The sequence below is a fragment of the Zalophus californianus genome, chromosome 9 (genome assembly GCF_009762305.2).
Source record: "Zalophus californianus isolate mZalCal1 chromosome 9, mZalCal1.pri.v2, whole genome shotgun sequence".
NCBI classification, from domain to species: Eukaryota; Metazoa; Chordata; class Mammalia; order Carnivora; family Otariidae; genus Zalophus; species Zalophus californianus.
Genome location: NC_045603.1, coordinates 110,105,155 through 110,122,185, shown reverse-complemented (window position 1 = coordinate 110,122,185; position 17,031 = coordinate 110,105,155). Strand labels below are relative to the sequence as shown.

General features: G+C 37.6%; 1 protein-coding gene across 12 annotated transcripts in view; it reads left to right on the top strand.

Annotated features, from left to right (window-relative positions):
• Positions 1–17,031, top strand: part of CCDC7 (coiled-coil domain containing 7) — a 481,360-nt gene that overhangs the window by 380,436 nt on the left and 83,893 nt on the right. For 9 of the 12 annotated variants that reach the window (XM_035729112.1, XM_035729118.1, XM_035729115.1 and 6 more), the window contains 2 exons: positions 5,153–5,236; positions 7,946–8,068. In XM_035729112.1, coding sequence (XP_035585005.1) covers positions 5,153–5,236; positions 7,946–8,068 — 207 coding nt within the window. Of the gene's footprint in view, positions 1–5,152; positions 5,237–7,945; positions 8,069–9,552; positions 9,647–17,031 lie in introns of those variants that run through there. The other 3 variants (XM_035729116.1, XM_035729110.1, XM_035729119.1) reach the window with 2 other exon arrangements.

The following is a 17,031-nucleotide window of genomic DNA, read 5'->3' as shown; positions in this document are numbered from 1 at the left end:
CATTACTGAATTGCTGTATGAGTTCTAGTAATTTGGGGATGGAGTCTTTTGGGTTTTCCAGGTAAAGTATCGTGTCATCTGCAAAAAGAGAGAGTTTGACTTCTTCTTTGCCAATTTGAATACCTTTTATTTCTTTTTGTTGTCTGATTGCTGTTGCTAGGACTTCTAGTACTATGTTCAACAACAGTGGCAAGAGTGGGCATCCTTGACGTGTTCCTGATCTTAAGGGAAAGGCTCTCAGCTTTTCCCCATTGATGATGATATTCTCTGTGGGTTTTTCATAGGTGGATTTTATGAACTTGAGGAATGTTACCTCTATCCCTATGTTCTGAAGAGTTTTAATTAGGAAAGGATGCTGTATTTTGTCAAATGCTTTTTCTGAATCAATTGAGAGGATCATATGGTTCTTCTCTCTCCTCTTATTAATGTCTTCCATCACATTGATTGATTTGTGAAAGTTGAACCACCCTTGCATCCCGGGGATAAATCCCACTTGGTCGTGGTGGATGATCCTTTTAATGTATTGTTGGATGCTATTAGCTAGGATTTTGTTGAAGATTTTGGAATCCATATTCATCAGGGATATTGGTCTGAAAATCTCCTTTTTGATGGGGTCTTTGCCTGGTTTGGGGATTAAGGTAATGCTGGCCTCATAGAATGAGTTTGGAAGTTTTCCTTCTGTTTCTATTTTTTGAAACAGCTTCAGGAGAATAGGTATTATTTCTTCTTTAGATGTTTGGTAGAATCCCCCAGGGAATCCATCAGGCCCTGGACTCTTGTTTTTTGGGAGGTTTTTGAACACTGCTTCAATCTCCTTGCTGGTTATTGGCCTATTCAGGTTGTCAGTTTCTTCCTGTTTCAGTCTTGGCAGCTTACAGGTTTCTAGGAAGGCATCCATTTCATCCAGATTGCTCAGTTTATTGGCATATAGTTGTTGATAATAATTTCTAATAATTGTTTCTATTTCCTTGGTGATAGTCGTGATCTGTCCCCTTTCATTCATAATTTTATTAACTTGGGTTGTTTCTCTTTTCTTTTGGATAAGTCTGGCCAGTGGTTTGTCAATCTTATTAATTCTTTAAAAGAACCAACTTCTAGTTTCGTTGATCTGATCTACTGTGTTTCTGGTTTTTAATATATTGATCTCTGTTCTAATCTTAATTATGTCTCTTCTAATGCATGGCTTAGGCATCGTTTGTTGCTTTTTCTCTAGTTCTTTAAGGTGTAGATTTAGTTGGTGAATTCGGGATTTTTCTATTTTTTTGAGTGAGGCTTGAATGGCTATGTATTTCCCCCTTAGGACCGCTTTTGCAGTATCCCATAGGTTTTAGACTGATGTGTTTTGGTTCTCAGTGGTATTCATGAATTATTTAAGTTCTTCTTTGATTTCCTGGTTGACCCAAACATTCTTGAGCAGAGTGGTCTTTAGCTTCCAAGTGTTTGAATTTCTGCCCAATTTTTTCTTGTGACTGAGTTCCAGTTTTAAAGCATTGTGGTCTGAGAATATGCAGAGAATAATCTCAGTCTTTTGGTATCGGTTGAGACCTGATTTGTGACCCAGTATGTGGTCTATTCTGGAGAAAGTTCCATGTGCACTCGAGAAGAATGAGCATTCGGTTTTAGGGTGGAATGTTCTGTATATGTAATGGGGTCCATCTGGTCCAGTGTATCATTCAAAGCTCTTGTTTCTTTGTTGATTTTCTGCTTAGATGATCTGTCTATTGCTGAGAGTGGAGTATTGAGGTCTCCTACAATTAACGTATTGTTACCAATATGACTCTTTATTTTGGTTAACAGTTGGCTTATGTAGATGGCTGCTCCCACGTTGGGGGAATAGATATTTACAATTGTTAGATCTTCTTGTTGGATAGACCCTTTAAGAATGATATAGTGTCCTTCTGTGTCTCTAACTACAGACTTTAGTTTAAAATCTAATTTGTCTGATATAAGAATTGCTACCCCAGCTTTCTTTTGAGATCCGTTGGCATGGAAGATGGATCTCCATCCCTTCATTTTCAGTCTGGATGTATCTTTAGGTTCAAAATGAGTCTCTTGTAGACAGCATATGGATGGGTCCTGTCTTCTCCAATCTGCAACCCTGTGCCATTTTATGGGAGCATTTAGGCCGTTCACGTTGAAGGTGATTTTTGAAAGAAATGAATTAATTGTCATCATGTTGCCTGTGAAGATGTTGTTTTTATAGATTGTCCCTGTAAATTTCTGTTGTATATCATTCTTGGGGTCTTTCTCCTTTTATAGAATCCCCCTTAATATTTCTTGCAGGGCTGGCTTAGTGGTCACATATTCTTTCAGTTTCTGCCAGTCTTGGAAGCTCTGCATCTCTCCATCCATTCTAAATGACAACCTGCCAGATAAAGTATTCTTGGCTGCATGTTCTTCTTGTTTAGTACCCTGAATATGTCTTGCCAGGCCTTTCTGGCTTGCCAGGTCTCTGTGGCTAGGTCTGACGTTATTCTCATGTTCCTCCTTCTGTACATAAGGAATCTCTTCCCCCTAACTGCCCTTAAGATGGTTTCCTTGGTTCTAAGATTTGCGAGTTTTACTATTACATGCCGGGGTGTTGGCCTGTTTTCCTTGATCTTGGGAGGGATCCTCTATGCCTCTAGGACATGAATGTTTGTTTCATTCCCCAGATTAGGGAAGTTCTCAGCTATGATTTGCTCAAATATATCTTCTAGTCCTCTCTCTCTCTCCACCCGCTTCGGGATTCCAATAATTCTGACATTGGAATGCTTCATGGTGTCACTTATTTCTCTGATTCTATTTTCATGGATTTTGAGTTGTTTTTCCCAGGCCTCCTCTTTTCCGTTTTTATCCATTAAATTGTCTTCCAGGTCACTAATTCATTCTTCTGCCTCACTTACCCTAGCCTTTAGATTATCTAGATTAGATTGGATCTCATTGATAGCATTTTTAAGTTCTACCAATTCAGCTTTCATTTCTGCCCTTAGAGACTCTATGTTGCCATTAATTGATTTCTCCATTCTAGCTATTGTCTTCACAATTGCTAGCCTGAATTCCATCTCCGACATCTTGGTTATATCTGCATCCATTTGTAAATCTGTGGCATAAGTCATATTCTCTGAGTCTTTCCTATTTTGGGGGTTCCTCCTCCTAGTCATTCTGTTGATGGGTGGTTGAGGGAATGTATAGAGTCCAAATTATTGACCAGAATCCAAGCAAGATGCACCTGTTTTGACCTTAGGGTTGCTGACCTCTTGTTTTCCCAGCCTGTCGTCTGGGGGAGGGGCCTGCCTTGCTGTTACTCAGGCAACCCTGTTTGGGCAGAGTTGCCCTGCCCCCCTGCGGGCTCAGTGGGAACCAGTTTTGGGGGGCTTTTGTTCTCTGGTGGCTTTCCCTGGTGGCTTTCCGTGTCTCTTCCGAGAGTCAGAGCAGAAGAGACTGTTTCCAACCCTCTGCCTCAGAGCAGAGAGATCGCAGTCTGTTCTTCACTGAGCTCTCCAGGCCACACTATCTCCGTCTCTGTCTGTGCTGCTATAAACTGCAGCGTCCTGGGTTGTGCGCCCCTTGCAGTGCTCCCATTCCTGCCTCCAGTTTGGGGTACTTCTCTGCCTTTTATGCTTCTAAAACCATCAGCTGCCCCCAGTTCGCACATGTGACCCCACCACTCTGGGTTTCCAACCCAGAGGCTGCCCTAAAGTCCTTTCCCCACTGCTACCAGTCTGGGAGTCTGTGCCCCATCCCCAGTGTGGGAGGCTATCACTCACTGGCAGTGTAGGATCCCCACAGCCAGGCTCCCTCCAACTGCCATTTATCCTCTGATATCTGCCCGCGGAATCAGGGCTCCCTGCTTCATACCTCGAAACCAACCGCCTGCGATATTCTGTTTGTAGAGGTCCCAATATATCTTCTCACATCTCAGGCTGATTTCGTGGGCGTTCAGAGTGGTCTGGTAGATATCCAGCTCAATTCCGGGGACCAGTTCGAATAGGGTCCCCTACTCCACCACCATCTTTCCCCCCCTCTCTCATTATGTACTTATTGAAACTTGTTCCATCCAATCTATTTTTTGTGGTTCTTTTTGGTAAGATACCCAGGCTAGTCCCACCTCTTCTTAGGTTGTGGTGAATATATATTTGGGATCCAAAGGTCATTGTACAACCTTTAACGGTTATTCATGGTCTCAGCAATTACAACAAAGCAAGATCCACCTTATGGTGTCAAGTTCATGACAGTTTTCCAATCTCTGATACACACTCTCCAATAACCAACTTTCATTCACAAAATACTAGGTACATTATTTGACCCAAGTTACCAATCCTAATTATCTCCTTCTTTATTTGATATAAATTCCTTTTTAATATCTTTCATGTGTTTTTCCTCTTTTTTGACCTAGTTAATGGTTTCTAAATCCAGCAAATGTTAAAATCACATAAAAACTTAAATGAAATTGTGTGCAATTGCAATACTGTTATTACTGAAAATTCATTCATATTCCTTTCCCCAGCTACAAGGTATGCACATAAAGGGAACTGATAGGCACTTTTTTTTAAGACCACAGAATATCTTACCTTTCTACATCACTGATGCCTACTGGATTTACAATTATATAACCTAAAAAATGACATAAAATAGTCTTGAGAGAGTCAAAGAATTTCTGCCTCATAGTAACTTTTTCTGATGTGGGACTATGGTTTATAACCTGAACTATGAACAAAACTGTCATATTCCATCTCAGTTGTATATCCTACAGCATTAGTGTTCTTTTAGCATAAATTTAGAAGTTATATGATTAACATAAATTTCTCAAGATGATTTAAGTTTTTTATAAAAAGAGCATTGTGTAGAAAAAGCACTGGTTAAGGAAATATGGGGTCAGTTTGTGCATCAGTTTTGTCATCATCTTGATATGTTTTCTTGATCTAATCCCTAAACATTTCTGAGCCTCATTATAGTGAGGCTTATATGATTGCTAAGAGCCCTTCAAATTCTATGAAATTTTTTATTGTGCAATTCAGACAATTGTGTTTTTCTCTTCTTCTATAAGAACAAATGCTGATTAAGTTTGTACTACACACACACACACACACACACACACACATACACACACACACACATTAATGCTTACCTTATAAAGTATTTGGAATTTTCTTTTCTTTTTGGTCTATAGAGACTGATGTAGAACACTTGACATATACTGTTGGAGGAGAAACAATATTTGATGAAATCACAACACAACTTAAAATTCACCCTGGTAAGAACAAATATTTTTTAAGTCTAATATTTATGGTTTATACTATTTTGGGAATTTAATTAAGTATGGATCTTTAATCACAACAGTAACTATGCGTTATTATATGGGTAAAAATCTTCATGAATTCCCTCTTATAATTAATTAAACTCTAGTATTTACTATCAATAGAAAATTAGCTAGATATTATTAGTTTTAAAATGTATTTTTTTAATTTATTTTTATTTTTTAGATTTTTCTTTTGTTTATTTGTCAGAGAGAGAGAGAGAGCACAAGCAGGGGGAGCAGTAGAGGGAGAAGGAGAAGCAGGCTCCTCATTGAGCAAGGAGCTCGATGCGGGCCTCGATCCCAGGACCCTGGGATCATGACCTGAGCTGAAGGCAGATGCTTAACGACTGAGCCACCCAGGCATCCCAGTTTTAAAATGTATTTAGAAAGTAAGCCATAAAATCCAGTGCCCTAGTGACCTTAGAATACACTTGGTGTAGTATTTCTTACTACTATTCTACTCACTTTCTATTTCTGGCTTAGAAAGGAAAGTTGCTTTAAATTTGAAAAAGCAAAAAAGGCTAGTTGATGAGTTTTATAAGAGCATTATAACAGTTATTTCATTGGTTACCACATCCCTGTTATAATTAAGTTTGTATATGGATATACATCTCTACTAGAGTTGTGTTATATAATTCACAGATAACACTACAACTTCTAATCCTGGAGTAACACTGTTAGATACATTGCTCTCTATCACTCTCTGTCTCTTTTATTTTTTTTAAAGAGAGAGAGGGAGAGAGTGCATGCACATGTGTGCATGTGGGGGGGGGAGGGGCAGAGGGAGAAGGACAGAGAGAATCTTAAGCAGGCTCCATGCTCAGTGTAAAGCCCAATGGGGGAAGGGCTCAATCTCACAACCCCGAGATCATGGCCTGAACTGAAATCAAGAGTTGGACACTTAGCCAACTGAGCCACCCAGATGGCCCAATACATTTCTCTTAGGTGCAAGAAATACCATAATCATGACTTTTTGCAGAAATGATGCTGAAATCTAGAATGTGGAAATAGTTGAATTCTCACATACGAGCCACAAAATAGGTGTTCTTGGTGAAATTTACGATGAAGGCAAGATTTCTGAAACTTTGCTTTTGAATGCTTTATTTATTTCATTATATCACATTTTTATTCCTGAAAAAAAGTAGTTAAAAATAATCAAATATCTTCTCCTGTTTAGTAGGTTACCTTTAATTTTGTTGATTGTTTCCTTCACTGTGCAGAAGCTTTTTATTTTGATGTAGAAACAATAGTTTGTTTTGCTCTCCCTTGCTTCAGGAGACGTATCTAGAAAAATGGTGCCTCATCCAATGTCAGAGATATTACTTCCTAAGCTCTCTTCTAGGATTTTTATGGTTTTGGGTCTCATATTTAAGTCTTTAATCTATTTTGAGTTCCATTTGCTACAACATGGATGGAACTAGAGTATAATGCTAAGTGAAAAAAGTCAGAGAAAGACAAATACCATATGATTTCACTTATGTGGAATTTAAGAACCAAAACAAATGAGCAATGAAAAAAAAGAGAAAGAAAGAGACAAACCAAGTAACAGACTCTTAACTCTAGAGAACAAACTGATGGTTACCAGAGGGGAGTGGGGTGGGAGGATGGGAGAAATAGGTGATGGGGATTAAGGAGTGTACTTGTCATGATTAACACGGAGTGTTATATGGAACTGTTGAATTACTATATTGTACACCTGAAACTAATACTGTTAGTGTCAGTCAGTTATGTGAACTAACTGGAATTAAAATAAAATTTTAAAAAATGAATCAAATAAAACTTATTTACTCAAAGAGCTTATATCTAGGGTGGTATAAAAATGAAATTGTTTGAATCAAACAGTTAAATTTGTTTTGTGTTTTACTCTAACAAATTTGATAAATTGTGAAGAGTCATTTTTTCTATATCTTTAATTTTCAGACTGGTTTTGTTTTGGTACTACGAATTACTATTTACTTCAGTGTTCCTCATTATTAGGGGTCCTCATCAATTTTAAGTAATAATCTTTGGCACTGTGATGAAGTACTCTCATCAAAATTTGTCAATTTAAAATACCATGCCATGGGGCCTCTGGGTTGCTCAGTCATTAAGCATCTGCCTTCAGCTCAGGTCATGATCCCGGGGTCCTGGGATCGAGCCCCGCATCGGGCTCCCTGCTCAGTGGAAGCCTGCTTCTCCCTCTCCCACTCCCCCTGCTTGTGTTTCCTCTCTCGCTGTGTCTCTCTCTGTCAAAAAATAAATTAAAAAATCTTAAAAAAATAAATAAAATAAAATACCATGCTGTTTAAGAACAAAATTAATTTAGTTACTTAATCTGTGCTTATTTATTGTGAATTTATAATTAAATGCTCTAAACAAAATTTAAGAGAAATTGCTAAGAGGAAAAGAGTTGAAAGGAGACTATAGATCAAATACAGAAATTAATACTCACATTTAAGATAAATGGGTTTGATTAAAGGTCAAGATTAAGGAAGATGTTATCTAAGAATACAGAACAAAAAAAGGGAGAGAAAATGAAGTTTATAGAAATTGGAATGATAGACAAGTGACCACTCAAATATTAAAAGTTTACAAACACAGAATAAGGACTAATACATGGAGACTGGAGAGTAGTATGCAAATAGTCATAACATCTTTTTGAAATTTTTTAAAATTTTGTTTTAGGTGTGAATTTATTTAAAAACAAATATATGTCCACAGAACAGCAAGAAGATTTTTTTACCAGTGACATCACACCATTTAAACTCTCAACAAACAGGATCAGTTTTTCATCCTTTGACAATCAAGGTAAAAGATATAACAACATAAGTACCTAATTATCTAGAATACTTTTTGTAATATGCTTTTTCATTTTATAAAATATTTTAAGCATTCGGAAAATATGTAACACTAATATAAAAAATACAGGATTCTAATGGTTTCCATTCTGTGCTGTTATAATCTCATTCCATTTTTTCTCAGTTCTTACATATGATGTCATAACCCATACATAATGGTGTTTTATACAAGTGTTTTCCGAAATACTCAATTGTGACCTCTTTTTTATTTTCCTTTATTGTGGAATTACCCCTTGTCTTCTCCCCAACTTCCCACATTATTCTTAAAGGTCAGTTAATTTTACAAAAATATGTACACCATACACACACATATACACACACCCTACTTTTAGCAGAAATCTGCAAGTTAAATGCTTTTACTTCTTTTGGTTTTCCTGAGTATATTTTTATGCCATCTCAGCAATATTTTTTAAATTACATTCTTTTTAATCTAGCATTTTAGTTAGAAAGTTCATTTGGGATAGCTAGTCTTTTGTACCACCTGTATCCAAAATTATATTCAATTTTTAATACCAAGATATGCCAAAATATTTTCATAGAAATAATTTAGTCTTGATACTTTCATGAAAATAAGATGAAGAATAAACATAAATTTGACAGTATGGAGCCATTACCCTAACATGCATTAAGGGTTTTATCTTTAGTGACTTAAAAATCCTCCCCAGCTTTTACTCACATTTGACAAATGTGAATGACTAGCCTGGAATTACAATCTCTTACTAAACCTCTCAGCCTGTGGCTTCAGTTTAATCTCTAGCTGATGATGAAATAATATGAAGCTTATAATTATTTGTTTAAATGGAAATGTTCTGCAATGCACATGTTACTTTTAAAATCAGTAGAATTTGTAAAAAGAAATCTAATAAACATTAATTAAATTGGTGAGGAAGAACCAGTGGTTTATGGGTATCCTTATAAATGCATCCTTCTAAATGTAGAGTACAGATCCGATACAGAAATGAATATTCTGGTTCAAACTAAAACAGGATTTGGATAAGGACAAAATTAAGGAGATACTGAGAATAAAACACTCTGTCCTTCAGACAAAAACTGTGTATGCCACTCTCCATATCCGGGGGAAAAAATATGGTTTTGCTGCTAATTATTCTAATTTACCTAGGAAGAGGAAGAAAAGGTTTTGTACACCTACATTGGCAAATACTAAAAATACTACTGCATCAAAATGCTACAAAAGAAGAACCTTTCTCAATGAGAAGGGAGAAAACTTTCTAAAAAGAACTTTGACATAATTAGATATATCAGAAATAAAAGCAATAAATGAATTTTCCTATAAAATATTTGGCAAGAGAGAAGGAAGATTACAGTGATGACATCAATGTTGTAGGAGTTTTGTGAGTTTTTTTGTTTGTTTGTTTTTGTTTTTTACCATCCACCCCCTGTGAAAAAGAAAACCAATTTGATGATTATCCACAGATTGGAGTGGCTTTGTTGAAATCCAAGGGTCCAGCAAAGAAGTTCCAGCGCACTGTTGAAACAACAACAACAAAATCTGAGATTGGATACATTGTGGAGGGTAAAAGGAACAGTTTGGTTTTACCTCCACCACTCCTTCTTCAGGGCAGCATACTTCAGTGCCAAGAGAGCCCTTTTCATCCTGAGATTTCTCCCATGAGAAAAAGTGAGAGGATGTGAGTGAGTACCCAGCTTCGCTAGCTATGCAGAATACTGTCAAAAAGACCCATTTCTGTCTTGTTTCATCCAGAGAACTGAGTCATAAGTGTATGACCTGAGGGCAGAGACTTGCTGCAAGAACAGCAGCGAAGGCTCAGAACTGAAAGTTTAAAGGGATATACCTGTTAAGTGTGTCAAGGACTCCATCAGGAAGTCCACACATCAGCTGCTGAAAACACTCCACCTGTGGATTCCCCAAAACTGGTCCACAGGCACCTCCAATACTCCATGTGTCTCACTCACACAAGCTCCTCCTTGCGGCTGGCTCCCTGTGCATGCTCCAAACAGCAATAGAGTGAGATCTGGCAGACAGTAAACACCCCCAGAAAGCTGACCTGGAAGAAACCATAAACTTAAGCACTCAGGACAGCCATAAGGAAAACAAAAAGCACGCTCTGAGCAACTAACCTGTCTTTACTGCACAGAAAGAAGGCTTAAGAATTCTGCCAAAAAGAGAGCAAGAAGTGTAGAGCAGGCATACCCATAGAAAAGGCCTGAAGAAACATCAGAATTCCTAGCAGGGCTGAAAGAAGGGATTTCTCTCTGGAAGCCAGTCAGTAAACCTGGAGGAGGTGACTACTTTTTTAAATGCAATGAAAGCAGAGAGGACAGCAAGGAACATGAAAAATCAAGGAAACATAATACCATGCAAGAAATAGATTAATTTTCCAATAGCCCCAAAGAAATGGACATTTGTAATTTAACTGATAAAAAATTCAAAATAGCTGTTTTAAGGAAGCTCAGTGAGCTACAAAAAAAGACACAGAAAGACAGCTCAACAAAAGCAAGAAAAGAATACACAAACAAAATGAGAAATTTAACAGAGAGATAGAGATCATAAAGAAGAATCAAAAAGAAATTCCAGAGTTGATAGCAGATACAGCAGAAGAAAATATTTGTAAAGTAGAAGACAGTATGAAATTATATGAAGAAGAGAAAATAAAAAAGAGTGAAGACCATATGAAGTATGGAACACCAATAATCTAAATATATGGATGACTGGAATCCTAAAAGAAGAGAAGGGCAGAGCTTATGTAAAGAAATAATGGCTGAGAATTTCCCAAATCTGGGGAGATATTTGAATATACAAGTTCAAAAGCTAATAAATCACTGCAAAATTTCAATCCACAACAATATTTATATACATTATAATAAAACTGTCTAAAATAAAATACAAAGAGAATTTTAAAAGCAGCAAGAGGGAAAATATTTATCTCATATATGGGAATCCTCTCAGGCATTAGAAGCAATCTCTGTAAAAACATTACAGGTCAATTCACAGCGCTCACCGTAGCACAGATCTGTACTTCTGAAACAAATAACGCAACATATTTTAAGAAAAAAGAAAAAGAAGAAGATAACAGGAGAGGAAGAAAAGGGGAGTATGTCAGAGGGGGAGACGAACCATGAGAGATGATGGACTCTGAAAAACAAACTGAGGGTTCTAGAGGGGAGGGGGTAGGGGGATGGGTTAGCCTGGTGATGGGTATTGAGGAGGGCACGTTCTGCATGGAGCACTGGGTGTTATGAACAAACAATGAATCATGGAACACTGCACCAAAAACTAATGATGTAATATATGGTGATTAACATAACAATAAAAAATTAAAAAAAAACAAAAACAAAAAACATTACAGGTCAAAAAACAGTGGGATGATATATTCAAGTGTTGGAAAAAACTCCCTAAAAAGAATACTCTACCAGGCAAAGTTATCCACCAGAAGTGAAGGTGAAATAAGATTCAAAAAGAAAAATAAGCTAAGTGAGTCCATCACCACTGGAACTGCCTTACACGAAATGCTGAAAGATCTTCAAGCTGAAATGAAAGGACGCTAATTGTCATGTGATATGTAAATAATACAGCACACTAGTAAAGACATATAGTTAAATTCAGAATACTCTAATACTGCAGTATGATAACATATTAACCACTTAACTCTACCATAAAGATTAAAGGAGAAAATTCTTAAAAATAACTACAGCTAACCATTCAATCCAGCAATTGCACTACTGGGTATTTACCCCAAAGATACAAATGTAGGGACCCGAAGGGGTATGTGCACCCCAATGTTTATAGCAACAATGTCCACAATAGCCAAACTGTGGAAAGAGCCAAGATGTCCATCGACAAATGAATGGATAAAGAAGATGTGGTATATATACACAATGGAATATTATGCAGCCATCAAAAGGAATGAGATCTTGCCATTTGCAACGACGTGGATGGAACTGGAGGGTGTTATGCTGAGTGAAATAAGTCAATCAGAGAAAGACATGTATTATATGACCTCACTGATATGAGGAATTCTTAATCTCAGGAACAAACTGAGGGTTGCTGGAGTGGTCGGGGGTGGGAGGGATGGGGTGGCTGGGTGATGGACATTGGGGAGGGTATGTGCTATGGTGAGCGCTGTGAATTGTGCAAGACTGTTGAATCACAGATCTGTACTTCTGAAACAAATAACGCAACATATTTTAAGAAAAAAGAAAAAGAAGAAGATAGCAGGAGAGGAAGAATGAAGGGGAGTAAGTCAGAGGGGGAGACGAACCAGGAGAGACGATGGACTCTGAAAAACAAACTGAGGTTTCTGGAGGGGAGGAGGGTGGGGGGATGGCTTAGCCTGGTGATGGGTATTGAGGAGGGCACATTCTGCGTGGAGCACTGGGTGTTATGAACAAACAATGAATCAAGGAACAGTACACCAAAACAAATTATGTAATATATGGTGATTAACATAACAATAAAAATTAAAAAAAAATAACTACAGCTACAGTAATTTGTTAATGGATACACAAAATAAACAAAGGTAAATTATGACATCAAAAACATAAAAGGTGGGAGGAGGAGTGGCACACCAAAATTGTAACATAGGTCATTCCTGACTGCACTCCCCCAAACAAGAAAAATTAAAATCTATTCATGGACAGGACACCCTTGAGAAAAATCCTAGAACACAAGGATAAAGCTGAAGCACCCCATCTCCACATCATAGAGACCAAGACAGACTGCTTTAGAAACGTAGAAGTGGCTACACACTAACCATATTGCCCCTCCCCCATGCCCATTGGAGCACCACACTGAGAGATTTCCCCTGAGTCCCCAGTTTCTTTAGTTGGAAAAGGGAACCCAGGATGGACATCCAGCTCCTCTAGCATTGTGTGTCATTTCTTGAGAGCCCCCACTCGGTCTCACACCATGGGGATTGTGGGGTAATCTGTGGAACTTGACCACTGGGAATCTGTGACAGGGAAGGAAGTGCTTGCAAAAACCAGCACTCAGGGGCACCTGGGTGGCTCAGTTGGTTAAGTGACTGCCTTTGGCTCAAGTCATGATCCTGGAGTCCCTGGATCAAGTCCCACATTGGGCTCCCTGCTCAGCAGGGAGTCTGCTTCTCCCTCTGACCCTCTTCCCTCTCGTGCTCTCTATCTCTCAAATAAAAAAATAAAATCTTTAAAAAAAAAAAAAGAAAAAAAACCCAGCATTCAGACCTTGACAGACTGAGTTCCTACCTATAGTACCAAAGTAGTAGTCCCAACCAGCAGGTGTGCTTATCTGCAGAGACAAGATGGTGGCATAATCTCACAAGGAAACTTGGTGAGGTGCAGGTCTGTATGATTTGGGTTTCGAAAAGAAGAGTCTTGCTAGCCCTGGAGCTTGGTCTACCACTGCTTAGACTGGGGAGTTAAGTCATAACATGGTTCACTATTGAGTGTATCTCCTTGCACCAAGCTTCCAAGAAGACTAGTAGAACACCTGAAGCTGTGTGGCCCAACACCAAGTGAATAGAGTATGGCAGACAGAGCTGATTATCTGCAGAGGAAAGCCAGTGGTACCATTGGCTAGGGAATCTGGGGAGCAAGTTAGCTGGAGTCAAGATCACAAAGAGCCTCGCTGAACTTGGAGTCAGTTTCCCCCACCAACTGCTGTGTATAGCTCCCAGCCCCTACCAACCAGAAAGCCACCAGGGAGGCTGCTTGAGGCTAGCCTGCCCATTCTGCCTTGGCAGGGGAACTCATTCACATAACCTTGTCCACTGATGAGTGTAGCTCCTGGCCCAGCCTAACCAGAAAGCCTAAACAGAACAGCTAGAAGCTCTATAGCCCAGAAATACTTGAACAGAGAATACAGCAGGCAGAACTGGTCATCGGCAGAGCAAAGCCAGTGACACTGTTTGGCCAGGGAAATGGGCACAGGCTTGCTACCTATGAAGCCAGTTCTCCTGCTTCACTCAGGCAGAAGACTAATTCTTTGCTAAAAACTCCACCCCAAAAACATGTTGGATCAGTGAATTCAGTAAAGTTGCAGGATGCCAAATTAACATGCAAAAATCAGTAGCTCTTCTATACAGTAACAAATTATCTGAAAAAAAAAAGAATGAAGAAAATAATCCCATTTACAATAGCATCAAAAAAATTAAATATGGAATATGTTTAACCCGGGAGGCAAAATATATCTGTACTAAAAACTATAAAACATTAATTAAAGAAATTGAAAAAGAAAAAAATAAATGGGAAAAGTATCCCATGTGCATGAATTGGAAGAATTAAAATTGTCAAAGTGTCCTTACTACCCAAAGCCACCTATAGATTCAGTGCAATTCCTCTCAAGTTTCCAATGGCATTTTTGATAGAATTAGAAAAAACAACCCTAAAATTATATAGAATTACAAAGACCCTTAGTCAAAGCAATTCTGAAAAAGAACAAAGCTGGAGGCATCACACTTCCTTATTTTAAGATATATTATAAAGATATAGTAATCAAAACTGGCATAAAAACGGACACACACACCAACTGAACAGAATTGAGAGCCAAGAAATAAACCCTTTCATATATGGCTAGCTAATATTTGACAGGGAAGCCAAGAATACTCAAGGACACGTGAAGGGTCAAAGTGAAGGAGTGGAATGGATATTCCATACAAGTGGAAACCAAATTAGAGCAAAGTAGCTAAGCTTTTATCAGACAAAATAGACTTAAACTTAGAAGCAGTAACAGGAGACAAAAAAGGGAATTATATTTTGAAAAAGGTATGAATTCATCAGGAAGATGTAACAATCATAAATTTTTATGCACACAATATCAGACACCTAAGTGTAAGAACCAAATACTAATAGATATGAAGGGAGAAATAGACAACAATAGAGTAATAGTAGGAGACTTCAATACCTCACTTTCAACATTATCCAGGCATAGATCATCCAGACAGAAAATCAATAAGGAAACATTGAACTTGAGCAATACTTTAGACCAAATGGACCTAACAGACATATAGAGCGTTCCATACTACAGAAGTACAATACCCATTCTCTTTCCTTCCCAAATGCACACACAGCATTCTCCAGGAAAGATCATATGACAGGTCATAAAACAAGTCTTAGGATATCTAAGAAGTTTAAAATCTTACCAGGTATTTTTTCTGACTATAGTAGTATGAAATGAGAAATCAATAACTGGATAAAAACTGGAAAATTCACAAATATGTGTAAATTAAACAGCACACTCCCAGACAACCAATAGGTCAAAGAATAAATAAAATGTAAAATGAAAAAATAACTTGGGATAAATGAAAATAGAAACACAATACACCAAAACTTAAGGATGATGCAAAAGCAATTCTAAGAGGTAAGTGTATAGGGGTAAATATCTATGTAACAAAAAAAGAAAGATGTAAGTAAACAACTTTTTTTATAAAGATTTTATTTATTTATTTATTTATTTATTTATTTATTTATTTATTTATTTGAGAGAGAGAGGGAAAAAAACAGCATGAGAGGGGAGAGGGTCAGAGGGAGAAGCAGGCTCCCCGCTGAGCCGGGAGCCCGATGTGGGACTCAATCCCAGGACTCCGGGACCATGACCTGAGCCGAAGGCAGTCGCTTAACCAACTGAGCCACCCAGGCGCCCTAAGTAAACAACTTTTCAACACAAGGAGCTATAAAAGAAGAAAAAACTAAGCCCAAAGTCAGCACAAATAGGGAAATAGTGAAGACCAGAGTAGAAATAAAAACCAGAAAAATAATAAAAAGATCAGTGATGATAAGTGGGGTTTTTTTTAAATAAATAAAATTGACAAAACTTTGGCTAGACAAAGTAGAAAAAAGAAGGACTCAAAAGTTAGAAATGAAAGAGTAGACATTACAAATGATACTAGAGATATTCAAAGATTATGGATACAGGGTATAATTTTAAACTAACAAATTGGATAACCTAGAAGAAATGGAAAAATTCCTAGAAACATACCATCTACAAAGACTGAATTGTAAAGAAATATAAAATCTGAACAGACCAATAATGATAAGGAGATTGAATCAATTATCTATCCAAAACCACCCATCAAAGAAAAGTTCAGACCTAGATGGTTTCACTAGTCAATTCTACCAAAAATTTAAAGAATAATTGGGGTGCTGGGTGGCTCAGTCATTAAGCGTTTGCCTTTAGCTCAGGTCATGATTCCAGGGTCCTGGGATCAAGCCCTGCATCGGGCTCCCTGCTCGGCGGGAAGCCTGCTTCTCCCTCTCCCACTCCCCCTCCCTGTGTTCCCACTCTCGTTGTGTCTCTCTCTGTCAAATAAATAAATAAAAAATCTTAAAAAAAAATTTAAAGAATAATTAATGTCAATCCTTCTAAAACACTTCCCAAAAATTAAAGAGAAAGAAATGCTCTCAAGCTCATTTTACAAGGTTAACATTACCCTGATACCAAAGCCAGATAAGGACCCTATAAAAAAAGAAAACTACAAGTCTGATAAATAACATCCATGATGAAAACTGATACAAAAATCCTCAACAAAATTCCCAGCAAAACAAACTCAACAGAACATTAAAATGATAATATTCTGTGACCAATTGGGCTTTATCCATGAGAAGCAAAAATGGATCTACATAAGTAAATCATTATATGTGATACACCACATTAACAAAATGATGTAAAAATCACATGATCATCTCAGTAGATACAGAAAAAGCATTTGACAAAGTTTAACATCTTATATGATAGAACTCTCAATAAATTTGGTATAGAAGGAACATATGTCAACAAAATAAAGGTCATGTATGACAAGCCCACAGACGAAAGATTGAAAGGTTTTCATCTAAGATCAGGAAAAAGGTGCCCATTCTCATCATTTCTATTTAACTTAGTACTGGCAATCTTAGAGTAATTAAGCAAGAAAAAGAAAAGGTATCCAAATTGAAAAAGAAAGAGTGAAGTTTGTAAATGAT